The sequence below is a fragment of the Rattus rattus genome, chromosome 9 (genome assembly GCF_011064425.1).
Source record: "Rattus rattus isolate New Zealand chromosome 9, Rrattus_CSIRO_v1, whole genome shotgun sequence".
Taxonomy (NCBI): Eukaryota; Metazoa; Chordata; class Mammalia; order Rodentia; family Muridae; genus Rattus; species Rattus rattus.
In genome coordinates this window covers 7,737,595-7,765,064 of record NC_046162.1, presented here as the reverse complement: position 1 = coordinate 7,765,064, position 27,470 = coordinate 7,737,595, and the positions used below count along the sequence as shown (strand labels likewise).

The window sequence follows — 27,470 nt, the reverse complement described above, 5'->3', positions numbered from 1 at the left end:
AAACAACTCATTATTTTCTGACTATTGTAACTGAATGTAACATAATTCAACTAAACATTCCTCTGTCTGTACCTCATCCCTTTGGGCATTTTTACTGACTTATAAAAGTCAGTAAAAGGCTTTTGCCTTTTGGAGGCTTTTGCCTTTGGAAGCCTCCAAAGCAAAGGGCAGTTTTTTTCAACTTTTTTTTTTCACAGTAGCTCCTGGAGAAGGTGGTAGCTGGATCAACCAGATGACCTCCCAGCTCTGACCCAGACCCCTGCTGGGGAAGATTGAGTCTACAGCATTCCTATCTCACCACAGCCCCTTTCTGTATTGCAGGTTGGTATTGTGGGTCGTACAGGAGCTGGGAAATCATCTCTCACCCTGGGTTTGTTCCGGATCAATGAGTCTGCAGAAGGGGAGATCATCATTGATGGGATAAACATTGCTAAGATTGGCCTGCACAACCTGCGCTTCAAGATCACCATCATTCCACAGGTGAGTGAGGCTGGTGGGTCCTGTACCCTGAAGCCACATGCTCTGCCTCCGTAGACTAAACCAACTGGAAGTGGGGATGGTGTTTTTACATTCATATACTCATCGAGAGGAAGGGAACAGAGCATGTATGTGAAGGTCAGGACAGCCTGCAGGAGATGTTTTTCTCCTTTTACATGTAGATTCTGAGAATCAAATTCAGGCCATCAAGCTTGGTGGGATGTGCCTTTAGTCATGGAGACCATGGCTAGGTTTTGTATTTTTCATGTTTAGCTATCTGCATAGAATACCACTCATAGATTTTCATCCCTAAATGCACATCTATTTTCCCAGCCTTTTCTTGGCATTAGTTAGTATGTCATCTAGACATGGCTGTGTACAGGAGCTGTGAGTAGGTTATGTGAAAATACTGTACCATTTCGTACAGAGAACCAGAGCACCTATGGATTTTGGTGGTGGTAGGGCTCAGTAAGACACTGTCTTCTGCCAGTGTGTTAATCTGGAGCTGAGCTACAGATGATTTCTAAACCAATCCCTATGGGTATCAGTTCCCTAATGTGTTGCTTGTGCTTAGGATTCTCTTTAAGTTTCTCTGAGAGTCTCTTTTGGAGGTAGGTTGAGTGATTAGTTCTTTTTCTATAGCTCTGATGAAATACCACTGCTAAAAGCAACATAGAGGGTTTGCATACTGAAAATTTGGAGAAATTTTGTAAAAGTACTAGTTTTAGTTCAGTTATCCCAGGGGTTTTCAGACATTTTCTGTTGTAAAAATCCCCCAGCGTTCATGCTTTGGAGGCCTCTAAAAGCTCTGTCTGCTCTGGTGTATATATCGCATGCCCTGCATCTCTGAGCGTCCCTTGCTCAGTGTGGTGTGGTTGTCATCTCCTCTTAGTTACTTTTCTGATCGCTGTAACAAAATACCTGGCAGAATCAACTTGTATGAAGAGAGGTTTATTTTGGTTCATAGTATCACAGGATTGCTGTCCATCCTAGTAGGGAAAACTTGGTCATGTGGTAGGATATGTGTGGTGATGGCTTCTCCATGTCAAGGAAACAGGAATTAGCCAGAATCAAAGTCAAGTGTATCCTTGAGAGGTTTGCCTCAGCAAACTACTTCTTCCAGCCAGGCTCCACCTCCTTGCATCCCAGAATAAGACCACCAACTGGGGAACAAGTTCTCAAAGCATCCATCTGTGGGGAACCTCCAGATCTAAACTCTTGTATGTGCCATCTACTGTTTTTGCATAGGATCCTGTTTTGTTCTCGGGTTCCCTCCGCATGAACCTGGACCCTTTCAGTCAGTATTCTGATGAAGAAGTCTGGATGGCTCTGGAGCTTGCTCACCTGAAGGGCTTTGTGTCAGCCTTGCCTGACAAGCTGAACCATGAGTGTGCGGAAGGTGGAGAGAATCTGAGGTAAGTGGGCAAACATGAACTGTTTGTGGAAAGATTCTACCCACTTGCTCTATCCATCATCATGGAAACCAGCTCCTATCCTGTTTCAGTGCTAGGATGGTCAACCAGTGGCTGTGTTGCTTATCTTGGCTGGGGCAGGGTTTGGGGGTGCTTTTGACCATTGGCTGATTTACTTGTCCTCAGTGAATATTCTCAATGTCCATTCCCATGTCAAGATTCTACTGGCCAGAATACAGCAAATACATAGGCGAATGCCAGCAGCAAACCACTGAACTGAGAACAGGACCCCCGTTGAAGGAATCTTAGAAAGGACTGAAAGAGCTTGAAGGGGCTTGAGATCCCATATGAACAACAATGCCAACCAACCAGAGCTTCCAGGGACTAAGCCACTACCCAAAGACTATACTATGGACTATACTGTACATGGACTGACCCTGGGCTCCAACCACATAGGTAGCAATGAATAGCCTAGTAAGAGCACCAGTGGAAGGGGAAGCCCTTGGTCCTGCCAAGACTGAATCCCCAGTGAACGTGATTGTTGGGGAGAGGGCGGTAATGGGGGGAGGATGGGGAGGGGAACACCCATAGAGAAGGGGAGGGGAAAGGGCTAGGGGGATGTTGGCCCGGAAACTGGGAAAGGGAATAACAATCGAAATGTAAGTAAAAAATACCCAAGTTAATGAAGATGAAAAAAAAAAAGATTCTACTGTCCATTCATTGGCCAATATCCCATTGGCTGAGTCCAGCCAGTGCTAAGGCCTCTGTAGCTGAGCCCCCTTTGCTGTCTTTGTCACCCACACTGAATGGAGCTGGTACTTTGAATATCACTTCTGAGCCTTTTGTTGGGAATGCTCCTAAGCTCGTTTCCTGCTCACCAGGAAATAACCAGGTATAACATAATTGATTAGTAATATCCACCCTATGTATGGATATGGGAATTGGCCTTGTTCTTCTGCCCAAAGCCTACCCCAAGACTGTCTGCTAGCCTTCTTCGCCTGAAGCCTAATTCAGGATCAGGGTAGTTTGAGCCCCTCTCTCTGAGTTTTTCTCTATTCCTAGTGTGGGGCAGCGACAGCTTGTGTGCCTGGCCCGGGCTTTGCTGAGGAAGACAAAGATTCTAGTGTTGGATGAGGCTACAGCAGCTGTGGATCTAGAGACAGATGACCTTATTCAGTCCACCATCCGGACGCAGTCTGAAGACAGTACTGTGCTCACTATTGCTCATCGGCTGAATACCATAATGGACTATACAAGGTGAGGCCCTCAGAGTGGATCTGTGGGCTTGCAGGGTTAATCCTGTTTCTGTCTGTCTGTCTGTCTGTCTGTCTGTCTGTCTGTCCGTCCGTCCGTCCGTCCGTCCATCCATCCATCCATCCATCCATCCATCCATCCATCCATCCATCACCATCCATCCTTAAGCTCAGGGGCATTCCCAGTTGGTGGAACTCTTCTGTCACAGGAAGAACAGGTTATCAAACATATTTATATACATGAGATACCTGATGTGGGCTCCATATTATTCTTGACTCTGGGGTCCCCTGTCAGACAAGGCATATGGACCATCTTAAGGACCAGGGCACTTACTTAAGAGAGAGATACAACGATCACAGCAACAAACGCTGATTTCAAAGAGAGATATGTGCTAGGTACAAGTGATAACAAGGAGGTGGGAAGGCAGGTACCAGCTAACCCCATCTCTCCAGCCTCGAGAGTTTATAATAGTTCTTGCAGAGCAAGCAACTCACAGATATCAGTTGCATCTCCTTACATAACGCTAACATCTGTGTCCTTCCCCATGCAGGGTGATTGTCCTGGACAAAGGAGAAATTCGGGAGTGTGGTGCACCCTCTGAGCTCCTGCAGCAAAGAGGCGTCTTCTATAGCATGGCCAAGGATGCTGGCTTGGTGTAAACTGATCTCTGGCATATCTGATGAGGACTGCAGGGCCAGGATCCCAGTGTCCAGGCATGAGCCAGCAACCCTGGAAACTTACACTCCACAGAGAAAAACCAAAAATTGAAAGAAAACCAAACTAAAAGGAAGCAAAACACATAAAGCATCAGTCACAGTTTGCCCCAGCCTGGATCTGACCTCGAAGAAGCCGGAAGACAGATGTGCCCCACTTCAAACACGTCTGGCTTCTGGCACCACTTGTGAGGGTCCCTGAAAGTTCACCCATGCTCCTGCTGTATCCCAAAGCAAGGCCATGAGCAGCCAAACACACTAGTGACCAAACACAAGCCACTGCCTCATGCCTCTTCAGCCACATTTATAGAGGCCAAGCCAGAGCCTTTCCTGGCCCTGCCAGCTCTTCTGTCACCTACAGTCCTGTTGGTGACAGAAGAGTGTATCTTGCCTTCAGGTCTTGCATTTGAAAGCATGGAAACCAAAACAAACAAACAAAAAAGAGAGAAAGAAAGAAAACTCCTAAAAATCCTGTCCCTGTTATGTCAGTGATGTCCCCTTCCTGTCATCTGGTCTTCACACACTCTGACACTGTTCCCTACATTCAGCAGTGTTCACAGTATGAGCTGTAGACACAGCTTTGTGAAGGGACCTGGTCAAACAGGCTTAGAACTAGGCCAGGCAACACTCCCTTCACAAGGACTTCTACCCTGCCCCTGCTTTCCGTTTCTTCCTGTCCATAGGTGGAGAGGGCTCATGCCTCACATAACATATATGAATAGTTATAAGCAGCAAAAGTCAAGAGCAGGAGGGATGAACTAGCAAGAATCTGGTATCAAAGACTGCCAGAGTCTCCTATAGGACAAGAAGAGAACCATTCACAAATATCAATGATTTCTACCCCCTACTTTTGAGCATTGTTTCTGGAAGAAAGATAGTCCCAAGAATTTGATGTCTAGGAAGGAGGTACTAGATTCAGGAAGCGGCCATGCCCAGCTCTGTACTTGATCCTCAGTCTGAATACTTCAAAGTGGTTCTCTAGGTGTGTGGGTTACAGACCAAAGAGAGACCCCCATGGGCAGCAAGAACTTAATTCCAGCCACAGTTCATACTTGCTATGAATTTTGGCTCTGATTTTGGTCCCAGAGAAGTATCCTTTTTCTTTAGGTGGCGATATATATGTATATATATATTTGATGTTATACATATATATTTAACAAGTTTGCATACATGACAGAACAACATAAAAAGTAGCCTTTAACATCCAGAAACACCTGAGTCAGGTCCCAAGACAGGTTGAGCACAGGCTCTATAACAGTGGTTGGGGATCTGAACCCCACATAGGCTTCAGGAGGCTTAATTAAGACAGGAGGGCCTTGAATGGGTGTCTCTTAAGAAAAACAGTCTACACAAATCTTTATTTTGACACTAAAAGATTACATATCCATTCCAACAGCTTTTCCTGTCCTGGCGACCCAATAAGTTACACACTGGCACTTGGAGGCTAATACGCAGGTGATCACTGGTAACTTCTCACGGAGACCCCCAGAAGGACACCTTGGGGCATAGGCTGGGGGGACAGCTGCAGTGGAACCTTCCTTCCAGATTACTACATCAGAAAAAGCAGCATGGTTCTTGGGGGCTGGGCAACAGCGGGACTTCCTGGATCCAAGGCCAAGGTCTAGTTGCTCAGCAAGGCACCCTGAGGGCAGCGATGATGGTTCCGGTGCCTTCAATGGGGCCTTTCTCACAGTTGCACAATGCCCATGGCTCCAGATTCCCTAAGATTATTTGCTAGTTGCCTCTTTGCTACTGTGGCCAGTTGGAGGTTTTGAGGAATTAGCTTTGATCCAAGGGTACTCAAGGACTTCCGCTAGTGTTAGCCTTTGGCTTGAGTTGTGTTTTAACTGTCTTGAAATGAGGTCCCTGGCTCCCTCTGTCACAAAGTCAGGGAATGTGAATTCAACCCGTGATATCCTTCTGTAGGTCTCCTGATAAGTGTGTGCCTCAAAGGTGTCCCCTCAAAGGTATCCCCACTAGGAACTCATAGCAGAGCACACCCAGGCTCCAGAGATCCACCTTCTCATCATGCATCCGACCTTCAATCATATCCGGGGGCCCGTAGTCCACGGTGCCACACAGCGTGGTTCTCCTGGAAGATGGAGCATGCGCAGACCACCCGAAGTCTGCGCTCTTCAACTCCGCATTTGACCCAAGCAGCAGGTTCTCTGGCTTGATGTCTCTGTGGATGACTCTCTTTGAATGGCAGTAGGACAAAGCATTTGCCAACTCCGTGATGTAGGTAGCTATTCTCTGCTCGTCAAACTTGGAGAGTTTTTGAAGCTCTCTATACACTGTTCCAAGGGGCGCATATTCTAGAATTAGATAAACTCTGGTGGCATCATGGAAATACCCATAAACCCGAGGATGTTGGGGTGCCGCAGGTGGGACTGGATCTCCACTTCTCTCCGAAGCTGGTGCTCCACACCTGCCTTCTCCAGCTGTACTTTAAACAGCACCTTCAGAGCCAGGATGAACTTGCTTTGCTTCTCCCTCACCAAATAGACATTTCCAAACTTCCCTTTTCCTAGTGGGCGGCCAATGTCAAAATCTTCCAAAGTCCACTCCCTTTTTGAGTCTTCAGTTTTCTGGATGGATGTCTGTTCCTTTTCAGAATTTCCTGAGGCTGCAGGCTGTGGCTGCTCACTCTTCTGGGGGTTACTTAGCCGGGACGCAGGTCGAGGAACGCTGGCAGCTGGCAACTGCTTTAGCACTGACTTCTGACCTGCGACAGGTTTCTGTGCTTGTGGAGAGACACGCTGGGAGTTGGAAGGACACAGGACCCACTGGGCCTGGCCACTGCTGGCTGATCCTGGGTGCTGAGAAGGAATCTGCTCAGTCACCAAGACTCGTTTCGGACCGAAGGGAACTGTGGTCTTAACAGGCCTGGAGACACAGTTTTCTTTACATCTGTCCATGTCACCCCGGTGCCACTCAACCTTCGGTTTGCAGCATCCAGGCTCGTCCTCACCAGCCCGGTCCCCTTCCGACTCACAGGCAGGAACCCGCTTTATATTTATTTTTTATAAGTTAATACCATCCTTTCACTTTAAAGGACCCAGATTTCTCCTGAGAGTTTCTGTAATGACACTGGAAATGTCACTATTTGATAATAATTTGCAGTAAAGAAAAATATTTTACTTCTTTCTAAACCACTTTATTTGTTATTGGGGGGTGGGGCACAAGGACTCCAACCTCTACTCTGGAAGACCCAGGCCAGGACAGCTGTGATACTGGAGAGGTGGCTGCACAGTTGATGCTTCCTCCTTTCACAGAGGTCTAAAGTTCAGTTCTCAGCACTGTGTTCAGTGTCTTACAACTGCCTATATCTCTAGCTCCAAGGGGCCAGTGCCCCTTTCTGGACAAATTAAACATAAAAACAAGATGGGGGAAGCCAAGGTTAAGAGCTGCCCAGATCTGGCAGTGAGTTGGAATGGTAAAGTACACAAATGTCTAGGCTTGAGTCCTGCTGTCATTCTTTTTCTTGGACATGCGACCCTAGGCAAGCTGTGTGCCTCAGTCACAAGTGTCTCAAAAACTTCTTTGTAGTGGATGGGGCTGATTTGTACTGACATTGCTTAAGATCTTGGGAAATGGGGCTGGCGAGATGGCTCAGTTGGTAAAGCATTTGCCATCTGGTGCAGGGGAACCTGCATTCCAATCTTCAACAAAAACGCCAGGTGTAACAGTACATGCATACAAGCCCCTGCACTGGGGAGGAAACAGGAGCGATTTTGGGGTCCTCTAGAGAGCCAGCCTAGCCAAGTCACTGAGCTGCTTGTTCAGTGAGAGCATAAGGTAGGAGCTAGAGCAGTGGCTCACTGGTTAGGAATGCATGATGCACCTGCAGAGGACCCAGGTTCAGTCCCTTGCACCCATATTGGACAGCTCAGAACTATCTGTAACTTGAGTTTCCAGCCTCTAAGCTCACCTGCACTCATGTGCATATAAACACAAACCTACACACATTCACAAAACAAATAAAATGAATAAGAGAAAAGATAGACTGAAGAGACAACTCAGTGGTTAGAGCATTAGCTCTTCTTCCAGAGGACCTGGGTTCAATTCCCAGTACCTATATGGCAGCTCACAACTCATAAGTGTCTGTAACGCCAGTTTCTTCTGAACATTGTGCACAGAATCATATGCAGACAAAATGCCTATACACATAAAATAACTTTTTTTATACATTTTTTTAAAGATTTATTTTTATGAGTCTTCAAACACACTAGAAGAGGGCATCAGATCCCATTACAGATGGTTGTGAGCCACCATGTGGTTGCTGGGAATTGAACTCAGGACCTCTGGAAGAGCAGTCAGTGCTCTTAACCGCTGAGCCATCTCTCCAGCCCATAAAATAACGTTTTAAAAGGTAGAGAAAAATACCAAGCAGCCTCTGGGCTACAGGTGCACACAAAATGGACACAGGTTTGACATCTCTAAAGAGTTGGGCTCTTCTCCAGAGCAAAAACCAAGTTCATTGTGTCTTTCCACTGGGTCCCCTAGTGGAAGATCAGAGAATGTGGATGAAGATCAGCTTCTCTTCCATTTCTAAAACTGGAGGGGACAAGTGTCCCCTCACAGTCCATTGTCAAAGTCAGCTGTGTGCTTAGCCACAACCAAAATACAAAGGAAGTAGGGGAGTAAACTGCTCAAAGGATGTTTTCTCCATGGCTTCACCCATGGTTTGGAAGTGGGGAAGTGAGACTGAGTGCTGGCTTTCCAAGTTGGTCTAGGTGAGTATGGGTAAGAATGTCCCCCAGAGAGAGCAGCAAACTGTGGACCACACCCCAAGACCATGCTCTAGGCACATGTATATTGCCATTGCTGTCCCTCACTGAAACCATAGGTCTGCCTCAGACAAAGCAGTGGAGTTAGGGATCCCTGACCATAAGACTCAGCACTATCTGGGCCCAGTTGATTTGGCTTGGACCTTACATGCAGGGTATGTTTCCGAGCCTCAGTCTCAGGTCAGATCTTCAACAGTCTTCAGTGATCGCTGAGGGAAGAGCTGGGATAGGGCACTGGGTTCTGGGGTCAAGTTTAATCTGCTCTCCCAGGGCCTGCCCTTAGCCATTCCACCCAGCCACACTATCTTCTGCCCAGAAGCCATACCAACTCCGCGAATACATAAGTCGATACATCCTCGTGTTCTCTCCCAGGTCCTGTTCAAACCAACCTTGTTTCATGGGCCTCTGCTGTGTTTTCTTCAGGCTCAGTGTAATCTAGAGCACCTCCTGCAGCTCCCACACAGAGCCTAGGCCCATTGCTACTAGGGCCTTTTGAATGTGACATATCTAGAAACTGTAGATGGTGCTATGGTGCCAGAGGTCAGTTCCTGGGCCCCAAGACCACTTGCCATCAGAACGGTTGTATTATCTAAAACTGCCTGTCCCTGGTTCACTCGGTCAATATGTATTGAGTGTCTTTGTTTTGCACTGTGCAAAGTTCTGGAGGCACACTAAACCTATAACTTCTTAAACAAATCTCTTACTTCAAGAAGGAAAGGAAGCTTGTCCCTAGCCTCTGCCTTTGAGGAAGGAATCTAGAAAGGAAGTCAGTTCTGGGCATGTGCTGAGGAAGTTGGATTGTTGGAAAGGTGGGCTTCTGGGCAGAGATTGGTATTAAAATTCTCTGGCCTCAGTTTTCTGTCAAAGGGATTGTCAGTATAGTCCAGTGACTGTCAGTATAGCCTTAAAGAGAAGTGGGAAGGAAGGGATGGTGCCTACCTTGGGCTGAGTTGCCTGAATGGTTATGCTACCTGCATTTACATCCATGCCTGGCACACAGGTGTAGCTGTGGTCAGGAAGACAACTCTGGTGTAACTGAGACACCGTCAGTGCCAATCCAGGAGGTGGCTCGATGTTTGCCCTGCATAACTTCCATGCCCAGCATCACAGAAAAGAAAGAAAAGAAAAAGGCCTAGAGTGACATCTAGAGGCTGTGGCTTGCTGGGGCTGATGCCTGTTCCTGCCACCAGGTGGGGCCTGTAGCAGGAGAGCTTGGCTTGAGGGATTAATGGCTAACCACACTACTGACTTACCTGGTGTTCTCATGGGCCGAATACTCTATGGCCCAGGCTCTATTCCTAGATCAATGTGAGCTGGACATACAGACAAAGCAGCCTCTGCCTGAGTCCAAGCATTGGAGTGGCAGACTAAGTGCTGTGGTGCCCCATTTCTGCTTCTTCCAGAGCAGAATTGACAACAGGACTGTACCTGAGTGGTTAGAATCCCAAGAGCAAGTTTCCCCTTGGTCACTAGGCATCACTTTCTAGTTTCAGTTTTTTCTTCTGTACAACAAAGGCAGCCACGGTGATGAGGCTCTGAATGAACTCTTGGCCATACCCACAAAAGGGGATCAATCTGGGATGAAGGGGAGCCCTAAAAGCCCTGTTTCAGAGTGAGCCATCAGAAAAACCTCAGGATGGGTGGGGTAAAGCAGGTGCTGTATCCTAGAAGCAGGTTTGAGTCCTTTCCTGATCCCAACATAGTAATTGCCTATGTATTAGTGAGTAGGGCAGATAAGACCAGTGATTGGATCCAGGGACCATATGTATGTGAGAATTGCTTTGCCACAGTGACAGAGGGACATTTCTAAGTAGAACCCAGGGATACTGTTCAACATATGTATGTAGTATTAGTATGTACAGGACCCACCAGCCCTGGACTGCAGCCGACAGTGGCCATGATGTTGCTAGGTAACAGTGATCAATCAAGGTGAGTAGAGTGGGACAATCCTATTATTCCAGCACTCTAGATGCTGAGACAGGAGGAACTTGAGTTTGCCTAGCCTGGGCAACATAGTGAGAGACTCACAATTTTACAAATATAAATAGATATAGAACTGAATCCTGAGCTGGGGATGTATTGCAGTTGGTAGAGTGCTTATGTAGCATGCATAATACTTTGGGTTTGAGCCCCATAATTATGTTGTGGTAAGACAGGCCTGTAATACCAGCACTTGGGAGTTGGAGGTAGGAACATCTGAAATTCAAGGCCATCCTAACTACAAAGAGAATTTAGGGCCAGCCTGGGCTTCGTGAAACCTTGTCTCACAAAATGGCATCAAAAAGCATTGGATTCACACAAGACACAAGCAATAGAGGATATGTAAGCGTGTTCGGTCTCAGTGTACCATTTGAACTTGTCCTAGAGTTGGACATCCCTGAAACAAACATGGCAGAGGGCTGTGGGTTCTCTCTGTGTGATTTCTTAAAATTGCATGTGAAATCTAAAATGACCTCAAAATAAGGGGAGTTGGTGAATGCGCACACTATCAACCAAGGTTCAGAGCAGACAACTTGATTGGCCTGGGGTGGGTGTGGACTTAAAGTAGACAGCTAGGGCTGAGAGTCACTGTCCACTTTGGTTGTAGGGTGAGCATGGATGTGCAGGCCTTGTTCAGATCAATCTGGACATGCTGTGTTCTTCCAGGTCTGGTATTAATCAATAATCTGTTACTTTCTCTGTCATTTTCTACCCGTAGAGGAATCTAGATTGGGCACCTTGTGGCACATTGAAGGCCCCTGGGTCTCTGTCATCTACCGCCACTGCAGGATCTACGTCTGGCTCCAAGGGGGCTGTCAAAGAGTCCCAACCCAGGTGAGTCGTGACTCCTGGGCTAGCCTGTAAAACAGACCTTTCTGGGCCAGAAGGTGGGCTGGAATGCTATTCTCTGTCATCTATCTATGACCAGTACCCTGCAAGGAAGAGAGATGTGGAACAGTTCTTGGGATAAAAGCTGAGGGCTTTATGAGTTGAGAGCTCAGGTCTGCTCTAAATATGCTCCCTCAATTTTCTGGACAGCTTCCTGACCCTTAGCTTCCTGTAACCAAATTCCTTCCCCTGGGGCCTTGGTTATTCCCCTTGCACAGTGGGCACTTTGTAATTCATCCCAGGACATTTTCAGATGAACAAATTATTTGCGATGGCCCTGTGCATCACTGTCAGGCAGAACACCTTACCTGGCACAGTCTGTCACAGAGCAAAGGCATTACTATGCACTTAAATGAGTGGCCACTGCATCTTTTTCCTGGCTCTATGAGGCAGTGCCCTCATACAGTATAAAGACCTGGGTTTTTTAGAGAAGAGCACATACCAGGCCTGAAAGCTGCATCTGACCCATGCTGTGAATAAACTGCAGGTAGATGTCATCAGTTAGATTATCCTTTTCTACAAGCAGGCTCTGGGGGGCCACTGCTGATGGTGCTTGTGTGTGTTGTCACCACCATGAGGACCAAAGTCCCCAGGGCTTGGGTAATTTGATTTCTGTTGTCTTGCTGTAGGTTGACTGTAGGCAAATCATTCATGTCGGTGCCATTATTTCCCAACCTGTAAAACCTTGCTTTTCTCCCTTCCTTCCTTCCTTCCTTCCTTCCTTCCTTCCTTCCTTCCTTCCTTCCTTCCTCCTTCCTTCCTTCCTTCCTTCCTTCCTTCCTTCCTTCCTTCCTTCCTTCATTTCTTCCTTCCTCCCTTCTGCATGTGTACTGTGCACACGTGTGTGGTGATTGTCTTCATCTCACTCTTGCACAGCAAGCACTTATCCGCTGAGCATCACCCCAACTCCTGATTTCTAGTCCTCTCCTATAGCCTCCAGCCATTGCTATCACAACATGTTAAGTGTTTATGTAGATATCAGCCACAAAGGTTAATAATGTCACCTTTTTGTTTTGTTTCAGACCAGGTACTTAGCCCTGGCTGGCCAGGCATAGACTATGTAGACCATTCCTTGCATTCAAATATCTGCTTTCCTCTGCCTCCTGAGTCTGATCTTAAGGTATCAGACACAAGGCTGCCTCCTCCTCTTCCTCCCCCCTCCTCTTTTCCTTTTCTTCTTTTCTTGTGTCTCATTGTATAGTTCAGACTGGTTTCAGACTTGGAATCTTTCTGCCTCTGTTTCTTGAGTTCTGGGATCACAAGCCTGTCCCACCAGACCAAGTTATGCATTAGGCTACTTCACAGTGCTAAGTAATATTCAGGAAAGGCTATGGGCCAACCCATAGGCACTGTAGTGCAGTGGTGGGACACTTACTCAGCATGCGCAAGCCCTTTGGTTAACTGCCCTGTACTGAAAAATGTAAGTATGATGATAAAGTTTATGTTATGTGTATTTCTTGCTTAAAATATTTTAGCAAAAGACATTACTGGAGATATTGCTCAGTGAGCAAAATGTCTGGTATATATACATGAGAACCCAAGTTCTGATCCCCAACATCACAAAAAAAGCTGGGCACAATGGCATGCACCTGTTATCTCAACTCTGGAGAAACAGAGACAGAAGGATCCCTGGGGCTTATTGGCCAACCAGTCTAGAAGAATCAATGATCCTCAGGCCCTGTGAGAGACCCTGTCTCAAAAACTAAGGTGGAAAGTAATCGATGAATACACCCAAGATTGAACACTCCCTCCCACTTCCCCTCCCTCCCTCCCTCTCTCCTTCCCTCCCTCCCTTCCTCCTGAGTGTGTGTGTGTGTGTGTGTGTGTGTGTGTGTGTGTGTGTGTGTGTGTGTATGCCCCCCACCTCCTTTTTACAGTACCAGGCTTCATCTGAAGGATGGTGGGAATTAAGACCAATTAAGTATGTGGTACAGCACCATATGAATGATGGGGAACCTACTGATCAAGATATACACACTTTAGGAAAAGAACACACTATTACTTAGCTGCCACACATGTGAAATTAGTGTTAAACATCAAGCATGGTATTTTTATAGCAAAAAACAAAGTGAGATAAAGAGTCTAGATTGACTTTTGCTACAGGAAAAGGAACATGGCAAAGAGATTCTGTGGCATGGGCTGTGGGTGAAGAATAGGACCTGGATTGCAAAAAGGGGGTCAAGGATCCCCTAGAGCCTGCTCAGAGTACAGGAATGTCCCTTCCATTTCCAACTTCCTGCTGGTCATTCTACTGGTGGATAGACATATTTTAGGTCATCTTCCTGGCCAATACATTTGTATAGCAGATGGCCTGATAGTCTTGTTATGAAGGCCTTGGTCTGAACTGTTTCCAGGGCTATCCCATTGTCTTCATCTGTGTGTTCCTGAGGCAGGAACAGATTCATCCATGGGGAGCCTGGGGTCAGGACAAGGTCCTGGCAGAAGCGATTCAGGGTCAGAACAGGCCATAGCATAACTCCCACCTCCACTTCCTCATCTCCACAGTACCAGGCCTCACCTGAAGGATGATGGTGATTAAGGACCACAGTATGGTGCAGCCCCACATGGGTGACGGAGACCCTCTTACAGAGACCATCCTCGGTTGCCAACTGAAGTTGCAGCAAGTTCCAGCCAAGGAGGATTTCCTGGCCTCTGTCCTGCCCACAATGCCCACCTGCCAGATAATAGGAGGGTGAAAGGCTCCTGGTTTGCTACTAGCACCTCTATATTGGACATGCTCTGGATGTGTCTCTCAGGAGAGATCTATATCCAGTCCCTTTCAGCATGCATTTTTTAGCTTCATCAATCTTTCTAGTTTTGGTGGCTGTGTGTGTGTGTGTGTGTGTGTGTGTGTGTGTGTGTGTGTGTGTGTGTATGGGCCACATGTGGGGCAGGCTCTGATTGGCCGTTCCTTGAATCACTGCTCTAAACTTTGCTTCCATATCCCCTCCTATGGGTATTTTTTCCCCTTTTAAGAAGGAGTGGGAGCATCCGAATTTTGGTCATCCTTCTTCTTGAGGTTCCTTTGATCTGTGGATTGCATCTTGGGTAATTCGAGCTTTTTGGTTAATATCCACTTATTAATGAATGCATACCAACTGTGTTTTTCTGTGATTGAGTTACCTTACTCAGGATGATATTTTCTAGTTCATTTTATTTGCCTATGAATTTCATGAAGTCATTGTTTTTGATAGCTGAGTAGTACTCCATTGTGTAGATGTACCACATTTTTTGAATCCATTCCTCTGTTGAAGGGCATCTGGGTTCTTTCTAGCTTCTGGCTATTATAAATAAGGCTGCTATGAACATAGTGGAGCATGTGTCTTTGTTGTATGCTGGAGAATCTTTTGGGTATATACCCAGGAGAGGTATATCTGGGTCCTCATGTAGTAGAATGTCCAATTTTCTGAGGAATCTCCAGATGATTTCCAGAGTGGTTGTACCAGTTTGCAATCCCACCAACAATGGAGGAGTGTTCCTCTTTCTTCACATCCATGCCAGCATCTGCTGTCACCTGAGTTTTTTATCTTAGCCATTCTCACTGGTGTGAGGTGGAATCTCAGGGTTGTTTTGATTTGCCTTTCCCTGATGACTAAGGATGTTGAACATTTCTTTAAGTGCTTTTTGGCCATTCAATAATCCTCAGCTGAGAATGTTTGTTTAGCTCTGTACCCCATTTTTAATAGGGTTATTTGGCTCTCTGGAGTCTAACTTCTTGTGTTCTTTGTATATTTTGGATATTAGCCCTCTATCAGATGTAGGATTGGTAAAGATCTTCTCTCAGACATCTCTGTAGAAAAAAAAATGACTGTTGTTTCAGCAATGTTTATCATTGATCACATGTTAACCTCTCACTTTATTTACATTTTAAATACTTTTTCTTCTGTATTGTTAACTTAGAATGGCAGAGCAGAAACGTTGACACCACTGCTCTCTTCTCTTGCACACTACAAGTACTTGATCTTTGGACAAACTGTGTCTCATGACTGGAATTTTTTATTGGTTATTTTATTTATTTACATTTTAAATGTTTTCCCCTTTCTGGGCTTCTCCTCCACAAGCTCCCTACCCCTTACCCCTTTACCCTGCTCCCATGAGGGTACTCTCCCATTCACACCAACTCCTCCCTCCTCTCTGCCCTGGTATTCTTCTACCCTGAGATGTCCAGCCACCACAGAAACAAGCTGTGCTGCCCCTTCCCCCCCACCACTGATGTGAGATAAGACCATCCTCTGCTACATATACAGCTGGAGCCATGGGTCCCTCCCTCCATGTGTACTCTTTGGTTGGTGGTTTACTCTTTGGTAGCCCTGGGATGTCTGGTTGGTAGATATTGTTATTCCTATGGGGTTGCAAACTTCTTATGCTCCTTCAGTCCTTCCCCTAACTCTACCATTGGGGTTCCTGCGCTCAGTCTGATAGTTAGCTGCAAGAGTCAGTGTCTGTGTTGGTAAAGAACTTGCAGAACCTCTCAGGAGACATCTATGGGGTCCTGTCAGCAAGCATTTTTTGACATCAGTAATAGTGTCTCAGTTTGGTGTTTGCATGCGTGATGGATGACCAGGTGAGGCAGTCTCTGGATGGTCTTTCCTTCAGTCTCTACTCTACAATTTGTCCCTGTATTTCCTTTAGACAAGAGCAGTTATGGATTAATATTTTTGAGATGAGTGAGTGGCCCCATCCCTTAACCGGAGGCCATGACTAACCTCTGGGAATGGTCTCTACATCTTCTCTCTCCCCTTTGTTGGGTATTTCAGATAATATCTCCATTGGGTCTTGGGAGTCTCTTGCTTTCCTGGCACCTGGGACTTTCTGGTGGCTATCTCTAGTTCTGCATTCCCTCACTGCTCCACACCTCTGTTCAATCTCCCCGGTCTCTTCCCACAGAATCTTTTATGGTTTCCTATCCAACTACCAGAGAACTTAGTTTTCAAAAGTAAGGCAGTGTACCACTATAAAGGTATCTTACACATCCTAATACATTGGGATTTTTGCTGCACTTCACAGACAATGTTATTGATACAACTTGAGGTCACTTAAGGCTGTTATCCTATACTGTGAACTCAGCCTGCTTGTCTTACCTGCCTCTAAGAGATCAATGTAACAATCAACCTTATTTACCTTGGATTTAAAAAGTAATTAGCATTTATAACTTAAGATAATAACAGCTTTAATCTTAAATATGTGTTCCTCTTTGGCGGTGAAAGAGAGAGCAATGCATGTATATTTATGAGTGTGTGGAAAAAGGACAACAAAGCCTTATAAAATTAATTTTACCACAAATGCTGTACACAACATACAAATATTGCTTAGCTGTGTTGGTTTATGTGGGTCAGTTGTGGTCAGTTGAAGTCAATGGCTCTAAAACTTTGTTAACATTTGCTATGCAGTAATTGTATTTTCTTCCCCATATGCTGCTTTTGTTGCTATAATAAAACAGAGAGCAGAGTTCATTGTTAAGAAGAAACTCACACAGACACAGACACACACACACACACACACACACACACACACACACACACACACACGGACACAGACACAGACACAGACATGGACACTGACAGGTACACCAACACAGAAACTGAACCAAACAGAAAAGACCATATTTAGGCAGACACAACCCAGACTCTTACAAGGGACAGAGAGAACCATGAAAGGCACTTGGATATAGAAGTAGAGAATTCAAATCTCGGTTCCTTTTAGTTAAATTACACCAAGTAGAATTACTTTATAAATTTGTTTCTTTAATATGGCACCCACCACATTATTGGTGAATGTGTTTACTATTTGCTTTGAAACTGACACATTATGATGCCTAATGAGAAGAATTTCTAGTATGTTAAATATACACAAAAAGTCCTTAGAGTAAAACACAATTCTACCTAGTCATTTTAAGGGTTTATATTAGTCATGTATCTGTCCTAATCTCAGCAAACATGAATATTACACACATCCTCTTAAAAGTTCAAGATTCTTTAGGAAAGCAATGTTTTCCATGAGAGAATACAAGGCACATCTTATAATATTGAGCACCTAAGGTGATATATTACCATGTCTTGATATACCAAGATGTTTAATCTGAATACATTTAAACATACATACATGCATACTTACATACATACATACATGAATATATACATACATATGTACAATGCAGAGTAGCTTCTTATGGATTAATGTAATTTTACTCACTTTACAAGTAAATTGATTGGATTAAGAACTGAAGCAATGTACTTAGATGATGTCTCCATTGACGAAGTGTTTGATAAACAAGCATGAAGGCTTCAGTGAGTTTCTGGGAACTCTGATAAAGCCAGAGGCACAGTGTGTGAACCTGCAATACAGGAGCTCCTAAAAAAATGAGAGGTAGAGACAAAATATTTTCCAAAGTTCATAGACAAGCTAACTTGGTTTACCAGGAGATACTGGAGATACTGTTTCAAATATTGTGGTGTGCCAGCACCAAAACTCAAGGCTCTCCTATGACATCCAGAAGCCTGTCGTTGAATGTTCTTCCAAGTACTTACACATAGGGGCATATATATTACCAGGAATTTGGGTGAGGAATGGTTGTCTAAAGGTGCCACTGAGTCTGTTCTATGGGATAGACAAAGAATTCTATGTTCTGGGAACCACTCAAGTGTGAAAATGAAAAGACAGAGGGAGGAGTCACTAAGTGTAATACCTGGATATCATAGAGAGGGGATAACGAAAGTCATCTGAGAGTGAAAGTGGTTGAGATTTTCAGGGGCCTAGATACAAAAAATATTTATCAATGCTGAGGGCACTAACACACAGATAGTAAGTTGCAAAGCACCAGCCACATAAAGAAATAGAAAAAAATCGTATTTTTATTACAATAACTTCCATCAATGGAATGAGGAAGAGTAGAGGTGAGAGTCCAAGTGTATAATGTGTTTCAGACTTTATATAGGCTACCCTAGGTCTCATGGATATTCTCTCATAGATACTCCTGCCCTCACCACAAAGGGTATGGGAGTAGACACAATCCCTGGAGAAAGAAGAAGACATTCTTGAAGGTCCAGTTCCTATTTCACAGATTGACTAAATGTCCACTGCCTTCCCGTCACAAACATACATGGGCACACACAGGCACACACATACATACATGTATATGAATACATACACATATAATTATACAAACATTTTACTTATACAAACAAATACACACACACACATATACATTTTTAATGAACAAAGAGCCAAAGTAATTTAATAGACCAAAATGAGATTGATTGACTTAATGTCTAAAAGTTAATTGGAAATGAAAAGCTCATAACAGCAGTAATTACTTGTTGTTTCTTAGTTCTTTGGTTTAAGACCCAGGGTCTATAAATGTTCTGCCTGGAGGTTCATGAAGCTACACGCTTCTGTACCATGAGATTTAAATGGGGATGGAGGAGACTTTGCTCTCTCATGAGGCTGTACACAGGAGGGTTCAGTCTTTCACCACATAGCTCTATCTGCAGGTAGGCTTGACAATGTGCACACGGTGACAGCTGGCTTATCCCAGAGTGAGCAATCTAAGAATTCATCATGAAAGTTGTAATTTTATTATGAACATTGAAAATCATACTCCCCACAACAATATCTATTGATTCTACACAAATAAAAAGACCAGCAAAAAGTTTACTTCAGAACAACACAGACGAATAAATTTCCATGCAAATGTCTCCATACAAAGTCATCTCTAAAATTTTAACTACTGAAGCACATTGTCATTTATAACATACCTTTGTTGTGAGAATTTTATGGGAACACAAGAACAAACATCTCTTCATCCCAGATAGGTCACAAATACAGACTGCAGAAATGATTCCTCCTAAGTCTAGCTATGACCAGTGAGTTTAATGATGTTATTTACAGAAGCACAGAAGAAAAGTTACTCATAGGGGCATAGGTGACTCAAAAGATGTGTCACTGAAAAACTCACCCCAGCATGGATGTTGACACACACATACTAGATCCATACTTGCAGGCAGATTAACTGGCTGAAGAAAGCTCCATCCCAAACTATTTATTAGTGCTTCTATAAACTGAGTTGAGGGTCTTATGATTTATAAGTTTCAGATGTTTCCTCAAACGTATAAGCTTCCTTTACTTCCTGAACCTTAAACAATTTATTTTCTTCCTCAATCTTAAGATCCTGCTCCATCTCTCTAGGAAAGCATATTTCAATTCAAAGGAGATAACAAAGCAACAACCTAGATTACAGATAATTTCATATGAGTATAACTGTTTCAAATGCAAATAAAAACCAAATATTTACCATTTCTTTTCTTTCTGAGTGACAGCTATTACTTTTTAAACTCTCTTAAATATAAGCTTTCTCTGTGTTGCTCAAATATCTAGCATATGGTGTTTTAGAAAGTGTAACACACAGGAATGTCTTGGCTAGTGCTGTGTCTTGGTACCTATGGTGGGGATTCATACTGGCAAGTGAACTGATTATACATTTCTTAGCTTCTCAAATTCCATTTGTTATTTTTCTATTATTACCTGTAAAATTTTTAGTTGTAAGTGAGGCTTAAGCAACAACTTATTAATTTGGTTTCCTGTAGTGCAGACAATTTCATTGCTAGGGATCTACAATGTTCCCTATAAGAGTTGTGTAGAACTTTTCTCTGCCCTTATGAAAATGCTTGATTTGCCTTTTTGAAGAAAGGAAAGAAATTTTCCGTTTATTTATTGCTCAGCATGTGCTCGCATGCTCAAAAGTATGCCATGAGGCAATGGACATTTGAACAATAGAATCAATGAAAAATATTTAAAGATTCAGAGCATGGATGGGATCAAAGCTGAGTCTGATTTTAATTATTGTCACTATATAAATCTTTCGTGATCCCTGCATCAAAGTGATTAATTAAGAGGCAGGACAGTCAGTAAAGAGCTTGTCTCTCAAGCATTAGAACCCAAGTTCAATCTTCACTACCCAGGTATAATGTTCAACATAGTAGTACATGTATACATTCTCTATACTAGGGAGGTGGTGTCAGTTGAATCTCTGAGGCTAGATAAATGGATAGCCTAGCCAGATTCTCAAGTTCCAGGTCCCATAAGAGGATCTTGTCTAAAAATAAGTAAAGGAATAAGGTAGAAAATGAGGTGATACTCTTGATGTTAATTTACCAGAGGATAATTTCTGGCATTTACATGTGCATACTCACACATGTATCTGTGCACAAATGTGCAACACACCTATAAAAATGGAAGAAAAGGAGAAATATCAACTAATAATAAAAGCTTTTAACAAATTTGGATTCTAAGTTGCTTTAATTTCATGAATATTAGGGCAGTACTAATTATAAGTCACTTAATATATTTACCTTGTCCTGTTGTTTTAAAAGTAAATTAAAAATAAAAAAGATGTTTCTGGAGTGAGGGACTCTGTGACCTGAATTTTTTTACTTCCTTCCTTTTGTTTAAAACTGTATTAAGTCATTCTATTGTACTGTCATTTAGCATATAAATAGTATTGCTATACATATAAATTGTGTTTTCAAAATGAGGCAAAATTAGTTATCAATTAGAAAGTATTCAAAAACTGTCAATTGTGGAGAAGGTATTATGAGGTGCTGAGAAAGAAAGAGATGCCCATAAATATACAAGAAGCCTATGGAACTCCAAATCTGGACCATAAAATAAATTCTTCCCATTATATAAAGTAGTAAGGGAAAAAGTAGCAACATATAAAGGCAGACTTATCAGCATTATACCAGACTTCTCAGCACCTCACAATACCTTCTCCAAAATTGACCATATAATCAGTCACAAAACTTTCCTCAATGGATACAAGAAGGTTGAAATAATTCCATGCATTCTATAAGATCACCAGGGACTAAAACTAGTCTTCAATAACAACAAAAATGACAGAAAGCCCACATACACATGGAAGCTGAACAATGTTCTACTCAATGATAACTTGGTCAAGACAAAATGAAAAAAGATACAATTTAATGAAAATGAAGGCACAACATACCCAAACTTATGGGATAGAATGAAAGTAGTGCTAAGAGTAAAATGCATAGCTCTGAGTACTTCCATAAAGAAACTGGAGATAGCATAAATTAACAGATGGATAGCACACATAAAAGCTCAAGGACAAAAAGAAGTAAATACAGCCAAGAGGAGTAAATAGCAGGAACAAATCAAACTCAGGGCTGACATCAACCAAATAGAAACAAAAAGAACTATACAAAGCATCAAAACAACCAGGAGCTGGTGCTTTGAGAAAATCAACAAGATAAATTAACCCATAGCCAGACAAACCAAGGGCCACAGAAAGATTATTCAAGTTAACAAAATCAGAAATGAAAAGGGAAAAATAACAACAGAAACTGAGGAAATTAAAAAAAAATCATCAGATCCTACTACAAAAGTCTACACTCAACAAAACAGGAAACTGTAGATGAAATGTACAATTTTCTAGACAGATACCAGGTACCAAAGTTAAATCAGGATCATATAAAGTGCATAACTTCTAAAATAATAGAAGCAGTCACTTAAAGTCTCCCAACACTATCAGACCATCATAGAAGACCTCATACCAATACTGTCCAAACTCTTCCATAAAATAGAAACAGAAGGAACACTATCCAATTCCTTTTATGAAGCCATAATTACTGTTATATCTAAACCACACAAAGACCCAACAAAGAAAGAGAACTTTAGACCAATTTCCCTTATGAATATCAATGCAAAAATTCAATAAAATTCTCACAAACACAAACAACACATCAAAATGACCATCCATCATGATCAAGTAGGCTTCATCCCAGGGATGCAGGCATGGTTCAATATATGGAAGTCTATCAACATAATTTATTATATAAACAAACTCAAAGAAATAACCTCATGATCATCTCATTAGATGCTGAGAATGCATTTAACAAAATTCAATACCCCTTCATGTTAAAAGTCCTGGAAAGACCAGGAACTCAAGGCCCATACATAAACAAGCATAGTAAAAGCAATATACAGCAAATCAGTAGTCAACATCAAATTAAATGGAGAGAAACTTGAAGCAATCCCACTAAAATCACGGACTAGACCAGGCTGTCCACTCTCTCCCTACCTATACGGTATAGTACTCAAAGTCCTAGCCAGAGAAATCAAACAAAAGGAGGTCAAAGGAATACAAACTGTAAAGTAAGAAGTCAAAATATCACTATTTACAGATGATATGATAGTATAATTAAGTGACCTCAAAAATTTCACCAGAGATCTCCTAAGCTTGATAAACAATTTCAGCAAAACGGATGGATATTAAATTATTTCAAACAAATCATTAACCTTCCTCTTCTTAAAAGAAAACCAGGATTAAAAAGAAATTAGAGAAGTGATACCCCAAAGAATAGTGACAAATAACACACAATATCTTGGTATGACTCTAACCAAGCAAGTGAGAGTCTGTATGACCAGAATTTCAGGTCTCTGAAGAAAGAAATTGAAGAGGTCTCAGGATAAAGAAAGTTTGCTTATTCTTATGGATTGGCAGTATTAATATAATAAAAATGGCCATCTTGCAGAAACCATTCTTAATATTCATTGCAATCCCCATCCGAATTTCTACTCAATTCTTCATAGAGTTAGAAAGAGCAACTTGTAAATTCATGTGCAAAAACAAAACAAAAACCCCAAAAACCAAAGAGCAAAAACTGTCCTTAACAATAAAAGGACTTCTGGGAGAAACACCATTCCTGACCTCAAGCTCTATTACAGAACAATAGTGATAAAAAACAGCTCTATGGTATTGTTACAGACACAGGCAAGTAGATCAATGAAATGGAATTGTAGACCCAGAAATTAACTCACACACCCATGGTCACTTGTTATTTGACAAAGAGCTAAAACCACCCAGTGGAAAAAAGCATTTTCAACAAATGGTGCTGGTTCAACTGAAGGTCAACATGTAGAAGAATGAGAATTAATCCATTCTTATATCCCTGTACCAACCTCAAGTCCAAGTGGATCAAGGACTTCCACATACAACCAGACACACTCAAACTAACAGAAAAAAAACCACATAGGCACTGGGGAAAATTTCCTGAATAGAACAAAATGGCTTAGGCTCTAAGATCAAGAATCGACAAATGGTACTTCATAAAATTGCAAAGATTCTGTAAGGCAAAGGACACTGTCATTAGGACAAAATGACAACCAACAGATTGCGAAAAGATCTTTACCAATCCTACATCAGATAGTGGGCTACTATGCACTATATACAAAGAACTCAAGAAGGTAGACTCGAGAGGTTATTTTTTAATAACCCTATTAAAAATAGGGTACAACTCTCAAAATCAGTCTGGAGGTTCCTCAGAAAATTGGACTTTCCACTACCTGTGGATCCAGCTATACCTCTCCTGGGCATGTACCCAAAAGATGTGCCAACGTATAACAAGGGCACATGCTACACTATGTTCATAGCAGCCTTATTTATAATAGCCAGAAGCTGGAAAGAACCCAGATGCCCTTCAACAGAGGAATGAATACAGAAAACATGGTACATTTACACAATGGATTCAGCTATCAAAAACAATGACTTCATGGAAATCATAGGCAAATGGATTGGACTAGAAAATATCATCCTGAGTGAGGTAATCACAGAAAAACACACATGGTATGTACTTACTGATAAGTGGATATTATCCCAAAAGCTCAAATTACCTAGGATGCAATACACAAACCACATGAAGCTCAAAAAGGATGAACAAAGTGTGGTTGCTTCAGTTCTTCCTAAAATGGAGAACAAAAATACCCATAGGAGGGGATATGGTGGCAAAGTTTGGAGCAGACTGAAGGAATGGCCATTGAAAACCTGCCCCACATGTGCCCCAAATATACACAACCACCAAGTCTAGATAAAAATAATGAAGCTAAGAAGTGCATGCTGACAGGAACCAGATATAAATGTCTCCTGAGAGACATAGTCAGAGTGTGTCAAATACAGAGGCAAATGTTAGCAGGAAACCAGTGAACTGAGAACAGCACCCCTGTTGGAAGAATTAGAGAAAGGATTGAAAGAGCTGAAGGGGCTTGCAAAACCATAAGAACAACAATACCAACCAACCAGAGCTCCCAGGGACTAAACCACTACCCATAGACTATACATGGACTGACACATGGCTCCAACTGCATATGTAGCAGAGGAAGGTCTTGCTGGGCACCAATGGAAGGAGAAGCCTTTGGTTCTGCCAAGGTTGGACCCCCAGTGTAGGGGAATGTTGGGGTGTTGAGAAGGGGAGTGGATGGGAACACCAGTATAGAAGAAGGGGAGGGGGATAGGATAGGGGGCGTATGTCCGGGAAATCGTTAAAGGGAATAATTTTTGAAGTGTAAATTAAAAAATATCCAATAAAAATTTTAAAAAATGGTATAGAGTGCTAAGCAAATCATTCTCAACTGAAGAATATTAAACGACTGTGAAGCACCTAAAGAAATGTTCAACATCCTTAGTCATTGGGGAAATGCAAATCAAAACTACCCTGAGATTTTACCTCACACTAGTCAGAATGGCTAACAATCCAAAGTCAGGTGACAGTAGATGCTGGGAAAGATGTGGAGAAGGAGGAACACTCCTCCATTGTTGGTGGGATTGCAAGCTGGTACAACCATTCTGGAAATCAGTCTGGAGGTTCCTCAGAAAATTGAACATAGTACTACTTGAGGACCCAGCTATACTACTTGGGCATATACCCAAAAGATGCTGTAACATACAACAAGGATAGATGCTCACTATGTTAATAGCAGCCTTATTTATAATAGCCATAAGCTGAAAAGAACCCAGATATCCCTCAACAGAGGAATGGATACAGAAAATGCGGTACATTTATACAATGGAGTACTAATCAGTTGTTAAAAACAATGACTTCATTAAATTCATAGGCAAATGATGGTACTAGAAAATGTCATCCTGAGTGAGGTAACCCAATCACAAAATAACACATATGGTATTTATTCACTGATAAGTGGATATTAGTTTAAAAGCTCAGATTACTTAAGATACAATCTACAAACCACATGAAGCTCAAGAAGAAGGAAGACCAAATTGGGGATGCTTCAATTCTTCTCTTGCAATCCACCATTGAACTGTGAACGGTGTTCGCATTCGAAGAGTTACAGAAAGGATTGAAGGAGCTGAAGGGGCTTTCAACCCCATAAGAACAATACCAGCCAACCAAAGCTCCCAGGGAGTAAACCACCAACCATAGTGTACATATGGACAGACCCATGGCTCCAGCTGCATATTTAGCAGAGGATGGCCTTGTTGGGCACCAATGGGAGGAGATGCCCTTGGTGCTACCAATGTTTGATGCCCCAGTGTAGGAGAATGTCAGGGTAGGAAGGTAGATGTGGTGTGTGTGTGTGTGTGTGTGTGTGTGTGTGTGTGTGTGTGTGTAAAACACCCTCATAGAAGACAAGGGAGGGGGATGGGATAGGGGGTTTATGGATGGGAAACAAGTAATGGAGATAACATGAAATGGAAATAAAAATATCCATTAAAAATATTCAGTGAAATTAAACATGTTTCCTAAAATTCTGAAGGAATAAAATAAATCAAACCTGATAGAAGACAAGAATGTGCCTTACTGGAATCAAATTGTCAATGGTTTAGATTTTGAAAACTGTGTGAGAAGGTGCTGCAAAATTCAATTTAATATTATAATTAATCAAGTTATCACTATGTGCCATATTTGAGATTTTTTTCCTAATCTGCTTTGTTTTTGGCCAGCATTACAAAACTTAAAACATTAGAAAAGCTTTAAGTCTCTGCCCAGTGTTTCAGGTTGGGAGAAACGTTGCTGTATCCCGAGGCTGGCGAAATTTTGATAAATCTTGAAAAGTACACATGTTAGCAGGTCGTGCTAGTGGGAACTAACTGAATTCACAAAGAAACAGTGTTTCAGGTTGGGAGAACGTTGCTGTATCCCGAATATTCGACTTATCACTATTGAGGCCTATTGGGAACTAACTGAATTCACCAAGTTACTTAGATGAGGCTGACGAAATTTTGATAAATCTTGAAAAGTACACATGTTAGCAGGTCGTGCTAGTGGGAACTAACTGAATTCACAAAGAAACAGTGTTTCAGGTTGGGAGAACGTTGCTGTATCCCGAATATTCGACTTATCACTATTGCGGCCTATTGGGAACTAACTGAATTCACCAAGTTACTTAGATGAGGCTGACGAAATTTTGATAAATCTTGAAAAGTACACATGTTAGCAGGTCGTGCTAGTGGGAACTAACTGAATTCACAAAGAAACAGTGTTTCAGGTTGGGAGAACGTTGCTGTATCCCGAATATTCGACTTATCACTATTGCGGCCTATTGGGAACTAACTGAATTCACCAAGTTACTTAGATGAGGCTGACGAAATTTTGATAAATCTTGAAAAGTACACATGTTAGCAGGTCGTGCTAGTGGGAACTAACTGAATTCACAAAGAAACAGTGTTTCAGGTTGGGAGAACGTTGCTGTATCCCGAATATTCGACTTATCACTATTGCGGCCTATTGGGAACTAACTGAATTCACCAAGTTACTTAGATGAGGCTGACGAAATTTTGATAAATCTTGAAAAGTACACATGTTAGCAGGTCGTGCTAGTGGGAACTAACTGAATTCACAAAGAAACAGTGTTTCAGGTCTGTCTAAATCTTGAAAAGTACACATGTTAGCAGGTCGTGCTAGTAGGAACTAACTGAATTCACAAAGAAACAGTGTTTCAGGTTGGGAGAACGTTGCTGTATCCCGAATATTCGACTTATCACTATTGCGGCCTATTGGGAACTAACTGAATTCACCAAGTTACTTAGATGAGGCTGACGAAATTTTGATAAATCTTAAAAAGTACACATGTTAGCAGGTCGTGCTAGTGGGAACTAACTGAATTCACAAAGAAACAGTGTTTCAGGTTGGAGAATGTTGCTGTAT

The 27,470-nt window shown here is 42.6% G+C and overlaps 1 protein-coding gene and 2 pseudogenes across 4 annotated transcripts in view; 2 read left to right on the top strand and 1 right to left on the bottom strand.

Annotated features, from left to right (window-relative positions):
- Positions 1-7,008, top strand: part of Abcc1 (ATP binding cassette subfamily C member 1) — a 121,248-nt gene extending 114,240 nt beyond the window's left edge. For all 3 annotated transcript variants that reach the window (XM_032913104.1, XM_032913105.1, XM_032913103.1), the window contains exons 28-31: positions 322-480; positions 1,726-1,892; positions 2,952-3,146; positions 3,694-7,008. In XM_032913104.1, the coding sequence (XP_032768995.1) occupies positions 322-480; positions 1,726-1,892; positions 2,952-3,146; positions 3,694-3,802 (630 nt within the window). In that variant the 3' untranslated portion in view covers positions 3,803-7,008. The remainder of the gene's footprint in view (positions 1-321; positions 481-1,725; positions 1,893-2,951; positions 3,147-3,693) is intronic.
- Positions 5,560-6,813, bottom strand: LOC116909501 (annotated as a pseudogene). Its single transcript, XR_004389077.1, has one exon. The product of XR_004389077.1 is annotated as an aurora kinase A-like (transcript).
- Positions 7,009-16,066: 9,058 nt separating the features above from the next.
- Positions 16,067-27,470, top strand: part of LOC116909215 — an 18,313-nt pseudogene continuing 6,909 nt past the window's right edge.